Source organism: Podarcis tiliguerta (assembly GCF_965153285.1).
Source record: "Podarcis tiliguerta genome assembly, chromosome: 5".
NCBI lineage: Eukaryota > Metazoa > Chordata > Lepidosauria > Squamata > Lacertidae > Podarcis > Podarcis tiliguerta.
This window is the reverse complement of record NC_139538.1, coordinates 84,366,861-84,384,358: the sequence shown is the minus strand read 5'-3', so window position 1 is coordinate 84,384,358 and position 17,498 is coordinate 84,366,861. Positions and strand designations below refer to the sequence as shown.

Below are 17,498 nucleotides of genomic sequence, written 5' to 3'. Positions count from 1 at the left end.
AGGAAGGTTTAAAATTTACTGAATGCAGTGCCCTAAAAGAAAATGTGATGAAAATGATGTATAGATGGTATATAACACCTGTCAAGTTAGCGAAAATGTATAAAGTCAGTAATAAATGTTGGAAATGTAAAGAAAAAGAAGGAACATTTTATCACATGTGGTGGGAATGTAAAAAGGTGAAATGCTTCTGGGAGATGATATATAATGAGTTGAAAAAAATGTTGAAATATACATTTATAAAGAAACCAGAAGCATTTCTATTGGGCATTGTGGAGAGTGACATAAATAGAAAGGAATGTAAGCTCTTTTTATATGCAATAACAGCAGCAAGAATATTATTGGCCCAAAAATGGAAGTAAGAAGAGTTACCGTTGATTGAAGAATGGAGGATGAAGTTAATGGACTATGCAGAATTAGATAAACTAACATGAAAGATTCAAAACCAGCGAGACCAGAAACTCACGGAAGACTGGAGTAAATTTACGGACTATTTGAAAAGTAATTGTGAAGAACAGACAACGTTTGTAGGGTTGCAAGAAGTTTTGTGAGGAGTATTATTAGAAGTATTGTAAAAATGGACAAGGGGGAGGATGATTTGTTAAGAGATGTAAAGGCAATATAAAGTTAAGAAATGCATAAGAAGTGGTTAAAACGGTGGATCATCAGAGGTGCTGATGGAAGTCTAAAAAGATTGTATAAGTGATAAGTTTTGTGGTACATTTTATAGCTATATGTTAAAATTAATAAAAAATATTATTAAAAAAAGCTCAGTTCAGTGACAAATGATTACATCCATACCTGCTTTGGCTGCTCAATTATAGTGAGGAACGGGCCTTCAACTGTGGATATAAAAAACAAAATATCCTGATTGGACCAATGTATACACAACCACATGCAATTCCATTAAGCCACTGTTTCTCAAACTTCGGTCCCCAAGTGTTGTTGGACTACAACTCCCATCGTCCCTAGCTAGCAGGACCAGAGGTCAGGGGTGATAGGAGTTGTAGTCTCAACAGCTGGGGACCCAAGTTTGAGAAGCACCGACCGTTGAGCAACAGTTTATAGCCATAACACAATATGCACAAGCTCTAACTGAAACTTCCCCTCCCTTGTAATTTATCATTCCCCAAGGCACATATAAACTCCCAAAAGCATTCATTACCTGTCTCCATGAGATCCTTATGCTCAATCAAATGAGGGCCAAACTGGAAATCGTCGTATTCTATCCCGTCCAAGCACTGCAAACAGAACAGGGGGACAAGACAGAAATCTTACGACACATTTGGCACAAGTGTGAGAGAAAGGCCACAGAATTACAGTGAGGGGGCGGGAAAGTATTTGATCCCCTGCTAAATTTGCCCGTTTGCCCTCTGACGAAGAAATGACCACCCCATAATTTTAATGGTAGGTTTATTGTAGATGTGAGAGACAGAATAACAACAAGGAAAACCCCCAGAAACAACAGAAGACAAAAGTCAGAGATTGATGTGCATTATAATGAGTGAAATAAGTATGTGATCCCCTATCAACCAGCCAGATGTCAGGCTACCTGGTATCTTCACTGTATGTAACGAGCTGAGATTGGAAGCACCTGCTGTAAGGGAGAGGTCTTACCTGTAATCCCAGCTCGTTACAGTACCTGTACAAAAGACACCTGTCGACTGAAGCAATCAATCCAATGATTCCAAAGTAGCCACCATGACCAAGACCAAAGAGCTGTCCAAGGATGTCAGGGATAAGATTGTAGACCTGCACATGGCTGGACTGGGCTACAAGACTATTGCCAAGCAGCTTAGTGAGAAGGTGACAACAGCTGGTGCAATAATTCGCAAATGGAAGAAACACAAAATAACTGTCAACCTCCCTCGGTCTGGGGCTCCATGCAAGATCTCATCTCGTGGAGTTGCAACGATCATGAGAACAGTGATGAAGCAGCCCAGAACTACACGGGCGGAACTTGTCAATGATCTCAGGCCAGCTGGGACCATAGTCACCATGAAAACAGTTGGTAACACACTACATCGTGAAGGACTGAGATCTTGCAGAGCCGGCAAGGTCCCCTTGCTCAAGACAGCACATGTACAGGCCTGTCTGCAGTTTGCCAATGCACATCTGAATGACCCAGAGAACTGGGTGACAGTGTTGTGGTCGGATGAGACCAAAATCAAGCTCTTTGGCATCAACTCAACTCGCCGTGTTTGGAGGAGGAGGAATGCTGCCTACGACCCCAAGAACACCATCCCCACCGTCAAACATGGAGGGGGACATATTATACTTTGGGAGTGTTTTTCTGCTAAAGGGACAGGACACCTTCACCGAATCAAAGGGACAATAGACGGGACCATGTATCGTCAAATCTTGGGTGAGCGCCTTCTTCCCTCAGCCGGGCATTGAAAATGGGTGAAGGATGCCTATTCCAGCATGACAATGACCCAAAACAGATGGCCAAGGCAACAAAGGAGTGGCTCAAGAAAGAAGCACAGTAAGGTCCTGGAGTGGCCTAGCCAGTCTCCATACCTTAATCCCATCGAAAATCTGTGGAGGGAGCTGAAGGTTCGAGTAGCTACACATCGGCCTCAAAATCTTACTGACTTGGAGAGGATCTGTAATTGCCAACAAGGGTTTTGCCACCAAGTACTAAGTCATCTTTTGCAAAGGGATCAAATACTTATTTCACTCATTACAATGCACATCAAACTCTTGACTTTTGTCTTCTGGGTTTCTGGGGGTTTTCCTGTTGTTGTTCTGTCTCTCACAGCTACAATAAACCTACCATTAAAATTATGGACTGGTCATTTCTTCGTCAGAGGGGCAAACGGGCAAATTTAGCAGGGGATCAAATACCTTTCCCCCTCACTGTATGAAATACATAAAGTCAAGACAGGCAAGCTTTAAACCATTTGCTAAGGGTATGCGATAGCTAAATGAAGCCTCTATTACCACAATTAGGGTTCCCACCTGCTCCAGAAACAGAAATTTTTCAATAAAGCATGCTAACACTCTTCAGGGCTTCCTGCCATGGGAAGACAAGAGGTGGAGGGGCCAGGTAGCACCACCCCCACAAATACCAATTTGGAATGCCTCAGGAGAGCTTCAGGATGTTTTTAAAAAATCACCTACCCTACCGAGTTTCAGGAAAAGCAGGTGTGATCATGCCTCCCAACTGGAAAGAGGCAAAACAGTGCCTTATGGCTAGGTGCAAAGGGCACTCTCCTTCGCTGCTTAGGGAAAATACAGAACAGCCTCTAGCACAGACTTTGGTTTTACCCAGTGGCGTAGCGTGGGTTGTCAGCACCCGGGGCAAGGCAAGTAATTTGCGCCCCCCGCTGCACTGTCCCTCCCCCAGATAGTCCCTCGCTCTCTCTCCGCACCGCACCGCACGTCTGGCACCCCCCCTCCCTCGACAGTGGGCGGCGACCCGGCGGCTCGGATTGGATTCGCACAGCCAGCACTGCAGTGAGAGAGAGTGAGTGAGCCAGGTAGGGGCAGAGGGCGCCCCCCCCAAATGTTGTGCCCGGTGCGGCCAGCCCCCCCTGCACCCCCCACGCTACGCCACTGGTTTTACCTCCCTCCAAAGACACAGCAGGTAGTCTCTTCTGTGGACAGGCTCTTTAGGCAAATAGGAGCACAGTCTTACAACTGCTTTCACAATATTATTTATTATTCTTTATTCAATTTATAATACCACCGTTTATCAAAAGATCCCATTAAAAACACATTACAGAGCATCGATGATAAAAACGTAATAAACAGCCTACTGACGTTAAGACAGCCTAATCGTAAAATAGTCAACATAATAACAGTTTGTCTCCACACACACTTTCACAGGCCATAGATTATTTAATAGTCGTAAGCCTGGGTAAAGAGGAATGTTTCTGCCTGGCGCCTGACTGTATGTAGTGATGGCGCCAGGCGAGCCTCTCTGGGGAAAGCATTCCACAATCAGGGAGCCACCACAGAAAAGGCTTGACTGTAATAATACTGCTTGATTGTAACAATACCTCAAAGTGGCTTACAATTGAAACTGGTACTGGATTGTTTTATTCCTTGTGGCTTAAGTAGTTCCAGTGCGGGAGGGGGGGTTAAAAAAAAAGAAAAAATTGGTATTGGCACTCACCATGAAGCTGTTATAGTAAGTGCCACACTTTTAACATTTGGGGAAAGGGGGGGTGTTGTTGGTACTGTGTACCAAGTACCCCCAGCAAAAAAAGCACTGACTAGTTCTATCACTTGGTCATTTTTATCTTCTTGCATATTATTATAATACTTATATTCTGGGGGGTTTTTCACTAGAAAGGGACTCATGGCCACTATCTATCCAGGACAAGGAGCTGCGTTTGTCTTGGGCACACACAAAAAATAAAAAACAAACAGAGATCTGGGGTTTTTCTGTCTCCCAAAATGAGTCTGCTGCCCTTTACTAATCGGCAATGTTAACCTCTGGAGACTAGAAGCCGGAAGGGGAGCTGCAGGGAAGCCAAGCGGCCCCGGGTTTTTTGCATATGGCTCAACCTGGGAAATAGGGCGGGGAAGTGGGGGAATTTCCACGCCCCCCCCACCCCACCGAACAAGATGAGCCCAGAGGGACCCCTTTGTGGGCGACTCACCGCGGGGTAGCCGTCGCAATCCATGGCCGGTCGAGGCGGCGGCAGCAGCAGTCCCGGAGTTTAGGGCTTCCTGCGAAAGAAAACGGAGAGCCCGAGGAAGACAAGAGGAGACGAGCGAGCACCGCCTCTGCTGCCGAAAGAGCCTCCGGCGGAAACTGGGCGGGCGAGGAAACGCCGATGGAAAGTCCCTAGAAGCCCAGCCGCGTCGGAAGGAGAGAGGGAGGGGCTGGCTTTGCTTACTCTTCCCGACGGACTTGGCTCGGCCCCGCCGACCCGACTCTACCCGCTCCGCCCGCGCTCCAGAAACCCCGGAATATCCACACGTGCGCTCTGCGCCCTGGGCGCACAGCCAGCAGCCAGGCGCCCCGACGGCGCTTTGCGCGTCTGCCGAGGGAAAGACAAAGCGAGCGATCGCCTCCCTGGCAGGCCACTCGGGGCCTTCACCTTCCCTTGCTCCCGAGTAGGGGGGGGGGGACCCTGCGATTTTCTCCCGCTCCGGAGAAAATGCCACCCCCTATGGGGCATTTCGGGACAGCAGAAACTCCGCAACAAGAGAACAAAACTGCTCCGCGAGGAGTGGATCCAAGCCCAGGGCCCCCACCCCTCCCCTCCCCCTAGCCTTCCAGTTTGTGGGCATTTTAAAAAGACCCGTCGGAATAGGGGGTGCCCAAGGGATCATCTAGTCCAACCCTACCTGCAATGCAATTAAAGCACTAATGAAGCAGGGAGATCCGCACGCACGCACGCTCACTTTCCACCGGCAGAAGGAGGAGGGTGGGCTTGGAGAGAGGGGAACTGGCCTGGAGACCCTTAGAGCCGCTTACCTTCGGGGCAGAGACCCTCCGAGGCTCGCCGTCGCGCCCAGTCTGGAGTCCTCTGGGTGTCCCCCTCCCTGGGATAAGCCACGCCCTTCCTCCCTCCCTTCCCCCCCTCGAGGGTTCTTAGCAATCAGCTGACCGCCGCTCTGAAGGGGCGGGGACTAGTTGCCCGGGCAACGGAAAGCACGCCCCGCGCTCCCGCGCGCGCCCTCGCCAGGCGGGAGGCGCTAAGGCCGCTTGCAAACGAAACGCGGAAGAGGCGCAAAGCTGAGCTGCTGATCAGTTTCTGCGCCCAATTCAAAGTCCTGATTTTTGACCCATAAAGACTTAAACCAGTGCAATAGATACGGGGTGGGGTGGGAAGAACGAGTGGGTTTTTTGCCCAGGGTGAGGTCTCCAGAGAGAGACCCGTGTGTGTGTGTCCTCCACAAGAAGCCTGGAGGGTGGCAACACAAGAAATGGCCTTTTCTGTGGTGGCTCCCTGGCACCTTCACTACATATCTTTAGGTGCTGGGCAATAACTTTCCTCTGTAATCAGGCCTTTGGCATTTAACTATCTGGGGGCCTCACTATTTGAGTGCCTGGAGGCGGTTGGAGGATGGATGGCGGCTAACAGATTGAGGTTGAATCCTTACAAGACAGAAGTACTGTTTTGGGGGGACAGGGGGCGGGTGGGTGTGGAGCCTGAATGGGGTAACTGTGCCCCTGAAACCAGGTGCGCAGCCTGGGAGTCATTTTAGACTCACAGCTGTCCATGGAGGCGCAGGTTAATTCTGTGTCCAGGGCAGCTGTTTATCAGCTCCATCTGGTACACAGGCCAAGACCCTACCTGCCCGCAGACTGTCTTGCCAGAGTGGTGCATGCTCTAGTTATCTCCCACTTGGACTACTGCAATGCGCTCTACGTGGGGCTACCTTTGAAGGTGACCCGGAAACTGCAATTAATCCAGAATGCTAGACTGGTGACTGGGAGTGGCCTCCGAGACCACATAGCACCGGTCCTGAGAGATCTGCATTGGCTCCCAGTACGTTTCCGAGCACAATTCAAAGTGTTGGTGCTGACCTTTAAAGCCCTAAACGGCCTCGGCCCAGTATACCTGAAGGCGCGTCTTCACCCCCATCGTTCAGGCCAGACACTGAGATCCAGCACCGAGAGCCTTCTGGCGGTTCCCTCATTGCAAGAAGTGAGGTTACAAGGAACCAGACAGAGGGCCTTCTCGGTAGTGGCGCCCGCCCTGTGGAACATCCTCCCTTCAGATGTGAAGGAAATAAGCAGTTATCTTCTCTTTAAAAGACATCTGAAGGCAGGCCTGTTTAGGGAAGTTTTTAATATTTAATGCTGTATTGTTTTTAACACTTGATTGGAAGCCGCCCAGAGTGGCGGGGGAAACTCAGCCAGATGGCCGGAGTGTGAGCTATTACAGTGGTGCCTTGCAAGACGAAAAGAATCCGTTCCGTGAGTCTCTTCGTCTAGCGGTTTTTTCCTCTTGCGAAGCAAGCCCATTAGCGGATTAGCGCTATTAGTGGTTTAGCGGCTATTAGCGGCTATTAAAGGCTTAAGGGATTAGCGGATTAGCTGCTAAAAGGCTATTAGCAGCTTAGTGCCTTAGAAAAAGGGGGTGGGGAGCGAAAAAAAACCCCCAGGAATCGCAAGACATTTTCGTCTTGCGAAGCAAGCCCATAGAGAAATTCGTCCTGCGAAGCACCTCCAAAACGGAAAACCCTTTCGTCTAGCGGGTTTTCCGTCTTGCGAGGCATTCGTCTTGCGGGGCACCACTGTATTATTATTATTATTATTATTATTATTAAACTTGGGGGGTATGTTGTTTGTTACTATGTTGTGTATTTTTGTGTTTTTATACTGTGATCCACGAGTGAAGAGCAGTGTAGAAATTAAATGTATGTATGTTCTGGAGGGAAAGGATCGTGGGCTGTACTGTAATGTTAACAATCCTGCTCCTGAATTCTAAAGTGTACTGAAGAGGCAGGAGGTGGCCCTAATTCAGTGGGAACGGGAAGTTACACTCTGCACGTGCTCAGAGGTACTTCTTTTTCGAGGACTCAGTGGTGCTGTTACTGAAAATGGGACTCCTATGTGGAGTCCTGGAGAGCACTTTTTGCAACTGAAGTTCTGGGAAGGCAAGACAGCAAGAGAGCCTGCCTGTGACGAGGAGGTGGAGGCGCATGGCTTGTGAAACTAAACAAAACTCAGGTTCAAGGAAGAGTTGCTTGAGGAAGGGTCAGGAGGAGTATGTTCGTCTTTAATAACAACTATGCTCCCATCACCTCCTGGCAAATAGAAGGGGAAGAAATGGAGGCAGTGAGAGATTTTACTTTCTTGGGCTCTATGATCACTGCAGATGGTGACAGCAGCCACGAAATTAAAAGACGCCTGCTTCTTGGGAGGAAAGCAATGACAAACCTAGACAGCATCTTAAAAAGCAGAGACATCACCTTGCCAACAAAGGTCCGTATAGTTAAAACTATGGTTTTCCCAGTAGTGATGTATGGAAGTGAGAGCTGGACCATCAAGAAGGCTGATCGCCGAAGAATTGATGCTTTTGAATTATGGTGCTGGAGGAGACTCTTGGGAGTCCCATGGACTGCAAGAAGATCAAACCTATCCATTCTTAAGGAAATCAGCCCTGAGTGCTCACTGGAAGGACAGATCGTGAAGCTGAGGCTCCAATACTTTGGCCACCTCATGAGAAGAGAAGACTCCCTGGAAAAGACCCTGATGTTGGGAAAAATGGAGGGCACAAGGAGAAGGGGACGACAGAGGACGAGATGGTTGGACAGTGTTCTCGAAGCTACCAGCATGAGTTTGACCAAACTGCGGGAGGCAGTGGAAGACAGGAGTGCCTGGCGTGCTCTGGTCCAGGGGTCACGAAGAGTCGGACACAACTAAACAACTAAATAACAACAACATGCTTTCTAATTCCAAATTGTTTATTCTGGCCAAAAAAAAAAAGCATGTCCGAAATGTCGAAAGATCGAACTTGAACTTGTTTGCCCAAAGCAAAACCAGGGAAATGGCTTGTCGTGACATCAGACTTCCTCTGCTCTGGGTAAATTCTAAACATTCAACTAACCTTTTGAAGAGGGCAGTCCTATGCAGCTTTACTCATAAATGCATAAAAGCCGCTTCCCTCTCATGGTCTCTCGCAACTGGTATTAAAAGCACACTGCCAGTAATCATGGATAGCCTTAGCCTCTGTGAATTTGTCTAATCCTCTTTTAAAGGCAGGGACGCGGGTGGCGCAGTGGGTTAAACCACAGAGCCTAGGGCTCACCGACTGGAGGTCGGCAGCTTGAATCCCCGCGACGGGGTGAGCTCCCATTGCTCGGTCCCAGCTCCTGCCAACCTAGCAGTTCGAAAGCACATCAAAGTGCAAGTAGATAAATAGGTACTGCTCTGGCAGGAAGGTAAACAGCATTTCCGTGCGCTGCTCTGGTTCGCCAGAAGCGGCTTAGTCATGCAGGCCACATGACCTGGAAGCTATACGCCGGCTCCCTCGGCCAGTAAAGTGAGATGAGCGCCGCAACCCGAGAGTCGGCCACAACTGGACCTAATGGTCAAGGGTCCCTTTACCTTTACCTTTACCTTTTAAAGCCATCTCTTGCTATTTATTTTATTTCTTATTTTTATATAAGATTTATATATCATTTGTGGGGGGGGGGGACTTCTACCTATGTCTCCCCCCACTTTTTACTATCTCCCCCACCCACACTTTTGCAGGTCAGGAATACACAACTACATAGGCTGAAGAAATCTTATCAGATTCATTCCTTCACTCTTTAAATACAGCTGATTTATCAGCTGGTCTTAGCAGGCGGGTGGGGGGAGCTGGGCTAACCAGCCTGAAGAGATTTTACAGGAAATATTCCCCAGAAAAGGTGAGGCAGCACAGAGGGACACCTTACCAAGTGGTCACAAGCCCATTTTGGCAGCTATCCCTTGTTAAGTCGTTTTATTCAGCCAGTCACAGGGAAGGGTGTTGTTGCAGGAGACACACTTGAGGGAAAGAACAGGGAGAGCAAGGAGCAGCGTGCCAGAGGAAATTCAGAGTGTAGCTGGCAAGAGAGGACAGCCACGCCCCAGGAGGAAAAGGAGACTACATAGGGAGAAAAAGGAGGAAGTGTACTTTCCAGTAATCCAGGAATTATGTATGCATGGACATCTGCAATATTTTGGGAGAGGGGTGGTAAAACACTGAAAGTAAGGAGCAAGCAAATTCCTCACCAGAATATGAGGAAGGGGCAATGATGTCAAATGTTACTTTTTCCACTACTGTAATTCCCCCCATATCCCCAAACTCGGGGGAAAACACATTTACACAGTTCTCAAAACTCTGGATTTGGCAGCCCTGACGTTTTAGCAGAACCCCTAATCAGAAAAGAAACAACTAAACTCTTCGATACCTCCCTCTCCATGGAGGCGCAGATTGCAGCTATAACAAAGGCGGCATTTTTTCATCTCCGCCAAGCTAAGCAGTTGGCTCCTTACCTCTCTCGCCCTGACCTAGCCACTGTGATCCACGCGACGGTCACCCCCAGACTGGATTATTGTAACTCGCTCTACGTGGGGCTGCCCTTGAGACTGACCCAGAAACTCCAGCGGGTGCAGAATACCGCAGCGAGACTCCTTACAGGGTCTTCGCTGCGAGATCACATTCATCCGGTACTATACCAGCTGCACTGGCTCCCGGTGGAGTACAGGATCAGGTTTAAGGTGCTGGTTTTAACCTTTAAAGCCCTATACGGCCTAGGACCCTCGTACCTACGGGACCGCCTCTCCTGGTATGCCCCACAGAGGAACTTACGGTCTTCAAATAAAAACATCTTGAAGGTCCCAGGCCACAGAGAGGTTAGGCTGGCCTCAACTAGAGCCAGGGCTTTTTCGGCTGTGGCTCCGACCTGGTGGAACGCTCTGTCACAAGAGACTAGGGCCCTGCAGGACTTGACATCTTTCCGCAGGGCCTGCAAGACAGAGCTGTTCCACCAGGCCTTTGGTCAGGGTGCAGCCTGACTCCCTCCTTTGGCAATCTTTACAAAACTTTAGTTTATGGTTGCCATCAATTTTGATTTTAATTAATTTTATAATGTTGCACTATTTTAGTGTTGTTAGCCGCCCTGAGCCCGGCTTTGGCTGGGGAGGGCGGGATATAAATAAAATTTATTATTATCGTTTCAAAATTATTTTCCTCCCCACGTTAGTGTTGGTCGCAAATTAGTCAATCACCGGAGAAACGAGAACCTGAAAACTGTTTCCCTGTTGGCCAACATGATAATTATGTTATTCCCCGGAGGTTCCGAGGACAGTCTGGTTATGGGATGGCTCCTCTCTCGCAGGTCCCCGGGAATAGAAAGTCATGGGGGGGTGCTTTTCCAGCCACAGGCAGCAAGCTGGAGCCTTGCTATCTCTTCTGCTTGTCATGTTGAAAGGCTGCAGTGTTTTGCCCTTCATACAGCAGACTCTTAAGGATGGTGGCAGCCTGCAGTCGAGCAGGAAACAGGGAGATGGGGGGGGATGCAACCCCCACCTCCTGTCCTGCACATGCACATGCATAGAAGGGGAGTGGGCTGCCTCGATTCGAGAGAGAGGCAATGTAAGTTCTGATGTGCATCTTTGGATGGCGTACAAATGCTGCACATAAACCTTACTACAGTGGAACCTCTGGTTATGTACTTAATTCGTTCCGGAGGTCCGTTCTTAACCTGAAGCATCACTTTAGCTAATGGGGCCTCCCGCTGCTGCCGCACCGCACGATTTCTGTTCTCATCCTGAAGCAGAGTTCTTAACCCGAGGTACTATTTCTGGGTTAGCGGAGTCTGTAACCTGAAGCCTATGTAACCTGAAGCATATGTAACCCGAGGTACCACTGTAGTCTAATTGCAGAGGAAATTGGTATGGAGGCAGGCAGGAAGTTGTGAGCAGGGCGCTGCCTCCAGACCGGACTGGTAAGAGAGATGGTGGATAGATTGGAGCTGCTTCTACTTGCCTGCTCAGTCCTGTCCCTTTTACTTACTCTGGTTAGGGTCCAAAAAGTTAATAGGCTGGGACAGTTCTTGTTTTTAGATGGTGGTCCCCAGACCTGCTGCTCCCAGTGTGCCTCCAAATGGAAAGGTGTCCTCCTAAGTCTGTGGATCAGGTGGTATATGGTGTGGAAGATGCATGTTCAGGAGCTCCTCCTGCCTTTTAATCAATAAAGGTAAAGGTACCCCTGACCGCTAGGTCCAGTAGCAGACAACTCTGGGGTTACGCGCTCATCTCGCTCTATAGGCCGAGGGAGCCGGCGTTTGTCCGCAGACAGCTTCTGGGTCATGGGGCCAGCATGACTAAGCCACTTCTGGCGAACAAGAGCAGTGCACTGAAACGCCGTTTACCTTCCCGCCAGAGTGGTACCTATTTATCTACTTGCACTTTGACTCCGTCGCGGGGATTCGAACTGCCGACCTTCCGATCAACAAGCCCAAGGCTCTGTGGTTTAGACCACAGGGCCACCCGCCTCCCTTAAAGGTAAATAGTCCCTGCTCTGAAGGCCAGGGAAGCTGCCAGGGGAAGGGGGGAACAAACCTTCCTTCGCCCAGTTTCCCTGATCTAAATCCCACCATGAAGCTCCTCAGAACAAACAATCATTTTCCAGAGCAAAGGATCTTGGAGCAGAACAGATCTCCAAGATAAGTCACAGGACATTGGGTGGGGGGGCGGGAGGGAACACACACACACCACACCACGTCTATGTTTTAAATTATTGCACATTCATTGCATATATTACATGTATAAAATATTCAGAATGGTCCTTTCGAAAGTATATACAGGTCAACTCAATTCAACTGAGGAGCAGCTCCAGCTCCACTAAACATAAAGCAGCAAATGGGAAGAGAGGAACTTCCAATTCACCAAGTTCCCCTTTGTATTATTATTACTTTTTAAGAGATACCGTAGGGGCTTTCTAGATGATGTCATTTTTCATTTTTGTTTGGAGGGTGTGAAATAATCACGCAAGCTGCAGCTCGGGTGTCACATGAGATTCAGACCTATTCTCCCCCCCCCCCCACCGTGATGCTGTTAACTGTTGTTATACTAAATTTCCCCGGCCCTTATTTTGCCGCGGTTGAGTGCGATTCCTCCCAAAGTGACGGTGTCGCTTGAAATCACGACTGCAGTGTGTGGCGTGCCGTTGCGCAAGCCGATATCCAACCGTGCCCGAGATATCATTGGTAAGAAACGACACATTGCACCATTCTGTAAACATACAAAAATGTTTGATCCTTGATTTTAAGAATCAGTGGGTGGGGGAACCTGTTGCCCTCTGGGTGCCGTTGGACTCCAGTTCCCCTGGGCCATGGGTCAGTCAGGCTGGAGTGGGAGGGGAGGTGCAATCCAACAGCATCTGCAAGCTCTGCATCTTTGCTTTGGGCAGTAGGTACTTCCCCACTATAACACGTAACCACAGACTCCTCCTTGCAGCCCTTTAAACATTGTTTTCACATGGCAAACCTCAAGTCTAACTCCTCATTCCACAGCAGCAGCTTGCTGCGTTTTTCGTTTTCTTGTTCCTTTTTCAATTTCCACAGTGTCTCCATCTCCGCTCCCTGTAGCACACGCGTTTCCCAACGCCAAAGCAGCGATCCCGGCCTCATCCTTTGCGTAGGACAGGATATCACACTCCTGGAGGAAAGCTAGCATGGGGTATCAGGTTAACAGGAGCAGGGAGGCAGGGGGGGAGGGATGCAGCTGGAATAATTTGGTGAGATTTATGCACTTTGGTCTTGTTTCGAGATAGTATGTCGTAAGAAAGTGAAGCTGTTCTGCCCGGTACTTTCATCTACCCGTTCAAAAGAGGAGTGCGAGGCAGAAGCAAAAAAATGCTCCAAAAATCTTGCTTTTATCATTACCTAGGAATCAAGGCCAATTCGTCTGTTACAAGAACAGTGGTGTTAAAACTCTCGTGTGGCTCCTTTTCATGGCGTTCCAATGATGAGGATCTTGGAGGGAGGGGCAATAACATGTATACCTAACTGCAGACACATGCCATATATTTAAAAGCACATTCGACACACATTTAAAGCACATGAGTCCCCACGAAAGAATCCTGGGATCTATAATTTCACCCTTACAGAGCTACAGTTCCCAGCAGCCTTAACAACTGCACTTCGCGGAAAGCTATGTGCTTTCAACGTTTGTTGAATATGCTTTAAATGTGTGGCACAGATTGACCAGAATCGCACAGCTCTTACAATGTAAGAACTCAGCCGTGTGCTTCAGGCAAAGGTTCTGTGAACCAGCTTCTGGGAAGTTTGGAACGCTGTCTAGCTCAGCGCTCCAAAGATTCTAAGGCACACACATCTTTGGGACTTTCATCCTACATTCCACACATAAATCTTTAGAATGTACACAGGGCAAAGTAACATGAGACGCAGACCTGAGAAACCCTGCCTGAATAATCAAGAGTACAAAAGGAGCCTGTGAGAGAACACAGATTTCAGAAACACTGAATTCCTGAACAAAACACTGCTGAGCATGTTAAAGGCATTTCGGTATGGAGTAAAGCACTGGGTGAACCGCAGTCTTGTCTTGTTCCACAAGATAAGGGTGCAGAATTTGAGCAACTTTTGTGACGGCTTGGAACGCACCAGTTTGTCTCCCTAGGTCTGCAGACTTTCCAGCTCTCTGCTGGGAACAAAACAAGTATCCCAAAGTCCTTACAGTTTTAGAACTGCACTTTCAGGGATGGGGAGCATAGCGAAGAAAACCAGGAGGGTAGTCCCCGTTGAGCTCTTTGGAGGCAACAACTGTTGCTAGCACCTAGAACAGGGAGAGGATGACATGTCTAAGGAAGCTTCGCAGAAGATTTGGGTTTCCCAAGACTTCTCCTATGTGGGACAGCACCACCAGGGCTGTCAACTTGCGCTGCAAAGGATCCTTCCGGTGAGATTTAGTAATGAGGTCCAGAGCTAAAGCGCTGCATCTCTAATCGGAGACACTCTGGACTTGCCCAAGACTTCTTTGATAAGCAATCGGGCACCAACTCAGCTGGGACTTTTTCAAGGGACATAAAATAAAGCCTCTTGTAATTATTGCTCACTGCTAATCCGCTTGCTCGAGTAAACAGAACCGCACTAAGTTGGCAAAAAGCAACAACTCACGCAACAAATACTTTTGGTCCTGAAGAAATTAAGGCCACTTTGAAAGAGGACTTCTTGGATGAAAGGAGCACGTTTTATAGGGACAGTTCACATCTGATTCCAAGTCCCAGATTAAAAAGAAAAAAGTCCATGTCTGCTGTGGGTCTGAAATCCAGGTCTCTTCAACCCAGGTACTAAACTGCAGGTGCCAAAAAGGTGCGCTGTGCCACCCAAAATGAAATCTGCCTTACTCTCTTCAAATGGCAACAGGTACCCCACCTACACCTCTCAGTATTGCCGTTTGTCATCCTCTCCCTCCTCTTGTGCCCATTGGAAGGAGAGTCTTTGATCCAAGGATACAGAAATCTTGCTCCATAAAGGCCACTGGTGATACTGGAATGTGGCTATGCCTTCAGAGCAAAATACCCAGGGCACTGTTAGTGTGGCACATAGGCAAAATAAATACAAGAGGTGATTCTTAAGGCAATATTCTGTCTTTTCTCCCTTTTTTGGTATCGTTGGAAGTCCCAGTAAGCACAGCTCGTCCCGGCTCTTGCGAGGAACCGGTTTCCTAGCCGTCCCTCCCCATCATGGCCATGCTCTCCAAATGGGTGTGAACATGTGACATGCTGGGCGTGCCGCTATCCACTTTGAAGCTTTTGGGAGTCCGCCTGGCTTTCAGGAGAACCAGAAAGGTGTCCGTGGAGATGGCTCCAAATTCAGCTGTGAAGGTGCCGTAGAAGACGAGGACGTTTATGATGAACATCCATTCGCAGAGGGCGGCTAGGTGTTGCAGGACGAAACTCTGCTGGATGAAAAATACGCCACATGGGGGTGCTGAAGTCAAGGCAAACAAGCTGTGGGAAGGATCTCGCCAGAAACAGGGTGGGGCGGGGCCTAACTGGCTTAGTTAAATTAGTGGTGGTAGGCTCCCATCAGCTGGATCCAGAATCGTCAGCTTGGTAACAGCTGGCTTTGAATAGTCCACACAAGTGCAAAACCAGCATATATACCTGTAACAGCCTCATCAAACACTTAAGCATCTTAAGGCAAGAAAGACCTATTCAGAATGCTACTCTGAGCAGCTTTACCTGTTTGGGGTGTGTTTTTTCCCCCTGAACTTCAGCAGACTCACTAATTTTACAGAAAGTGAAGAGTTCAAACGGGGGCCTGCAAGCACCGCCGTTTATTGTAGCCGTTCCTTATGATCTCAGTCTCATAAAACCTTATTTGAACTGAGCTGGCCTCTTGACATCAAGTTTCATCGTACTGTAAAAAGGCAAAAACCGCAGCAGCAACTTTAAATGCCACTATCTGACGTGAAACGTTTTGTTTCCTTTTTGAATGAACTATACTCTCTTTGCTGTTCAGAATTAGCTGTTTCCCCAGCTAATGAATTCTCCTTTTGCAGTATCTCTGGCAATATCAGCCCATTAGGAAGAGGGCAAGCTGAGAAATGGTCTACCTCACCTCATTTAGCCTGTCTCCCAAGCATCGCATCCCAGGTAAAGTCAGGGGCCGGCACAACCACTAGGCAGTGTTGTGGCTGCCTCAGGCTGTGGATGCTAGGGAAGAGGTGGAAGAAGCAGGCCTAGTGCCATTCCTCCTGAGCTGCAGAGTTGTTCTCTGTGCCATGAGCCCTGCTCTGCAGCGGCTGAGGGCATTGTCCTATCTCTCACATTGAAGTAAGATTCAACTGCCAATCCAATCGACCTCTTTACATGGGATTGGGAGGGGCACCATCTTATCCTGAGCCTCAGGCAACAAAATGTCTTGAGCCATTTCTGGGCTAAAGGCTGGGGAATACAAAAACACAGTCTTCCATGGCATGGGGGAGTGGAGATCACACACTAACTCAAATCACAGAATCATAGAATCATAGAGTTGGAAGAGACCACAAGGGCCATCGAGTCCAACCCCCTGCCAAGCAGGAAACACCATCAGAGCACTCCTGACATATGGTTGTCAAGCCTCTGCTCAAAGACCTCCAAAGAAGGAGACTCCACCACACTCCTTGGCAGCAAAATCCACTGTCGAACAGCTCTTACTGTCAGGAAGTTCTTCCTAATGTTTAGGTGGAATCTTCTTTCTTGTAGTTTGGATCCATTGCTCCGTGTCCGCTTCTCTGGAGCAGCAGAAAACAACCTTTCTCCCTCCTCTATGTGACATCCTTTTATATATTTGAACATGGCTATCATATCACCCCTTAACCTCCTCTTCTCCAGGCTAAACATGCCCAGCTCCCTTAGCCGTTCCTCATAAGGCATCGTTTCCAGGCCTTTGACCATTTGGTTGCCCTCCTCTGGACACGTTCCAGTTTGTCAGTGTCCTTCTTGAACTGTGGTGCCCAGAACTGGACACAGTACTCCAGGTGAGGTCTGACCAGAGCAGAATACAGTGGCACTATTACTTCCCTTGATCTAGATGCTATACTCCTATTGATGCAGCCCAGAATTGCATTGGCTTTTTTAGCTGCCGCATCACCCTGTTGGCTCATGTCAAGTTTGTGGTCAACCAAGACTCCTAGATCCTTTTCACATGTACTGCTCTCAAGCCAGGTGTCACCCATCTTGTATTTGTGCCTCTCATTTTTTTTGCCCAAGTGCAATACTTTACATTTCTCCCTGTTAAAATTCATCTTGTTTGTTTTGGCCCAGTTCTCTAATCTGTCAAGGTCGTTTTGAAGTGTGATCCTGTCCTCTGGGGTGTTAGCCACCCCTCCCAGTTTGGTGTCATCAAATAAACATGAAAAAACAACAACTTAAAATAAAAAGCAAGGCCTTAAACTCCACCTTTGTTGTTTGTTGGAATGGTCACCCATCACACCTCAAAAGGCTTTGTATGCATATTAACACTCTTGCTTCTTATTTTTTTTACCCATCTCAAGCCCTGGGAAAATCCAGTGCCCTCACATCACATTCATTCCCTCCTCTCGCCCCGGC

The 17,498-nt window shown here is 48.3% G+C and overlaps 1 protein-coding gene across 3 annotated transcripts in view; it reads right to left on the bottom strand.

Moving 5' to 3' along the window:
- NFKB2 (nuclear factor kappa B subunit 2) overlaps nucleotides 1-17,498 on the bottom strand; it is a 94,338-nt gene that overhangs the window by 37,231 nt on the left and 39,609 nt on the right. The window contains exons 1-4 of one of the 3 annotated variants that reach the window (XR_014511155.1): nucleotides 5,432-5,556; nucleotides 4,608-4,677; nucleotides 1,163-1,238; nucleotides 799-839 (exon numbers count right to left, since the gene is read on the bottom strand). Coding sequence is in view for 2 of the 3 variants with exons in the window: in XM_083440363.1 (XP_083296489.1) it covers nucleotides 799-839; nucleotides 1,163-1,238; nucleotides 4,608-4,631 (141 nt within the window). In the remaining variant the exon portion in view is untranslated. Of the gene's footprint in view, nucleotides 1-798; nucleotides 840-1,162; nucleotides 1,239-4,607; nucleotides 4,678-5,431; nucleotides 5,557-17,498 lie in introns of those variants that run through there. The other 2 variants (XM_083440363.1, XM_083440364.1) reach the window with 2 other exon arrangements.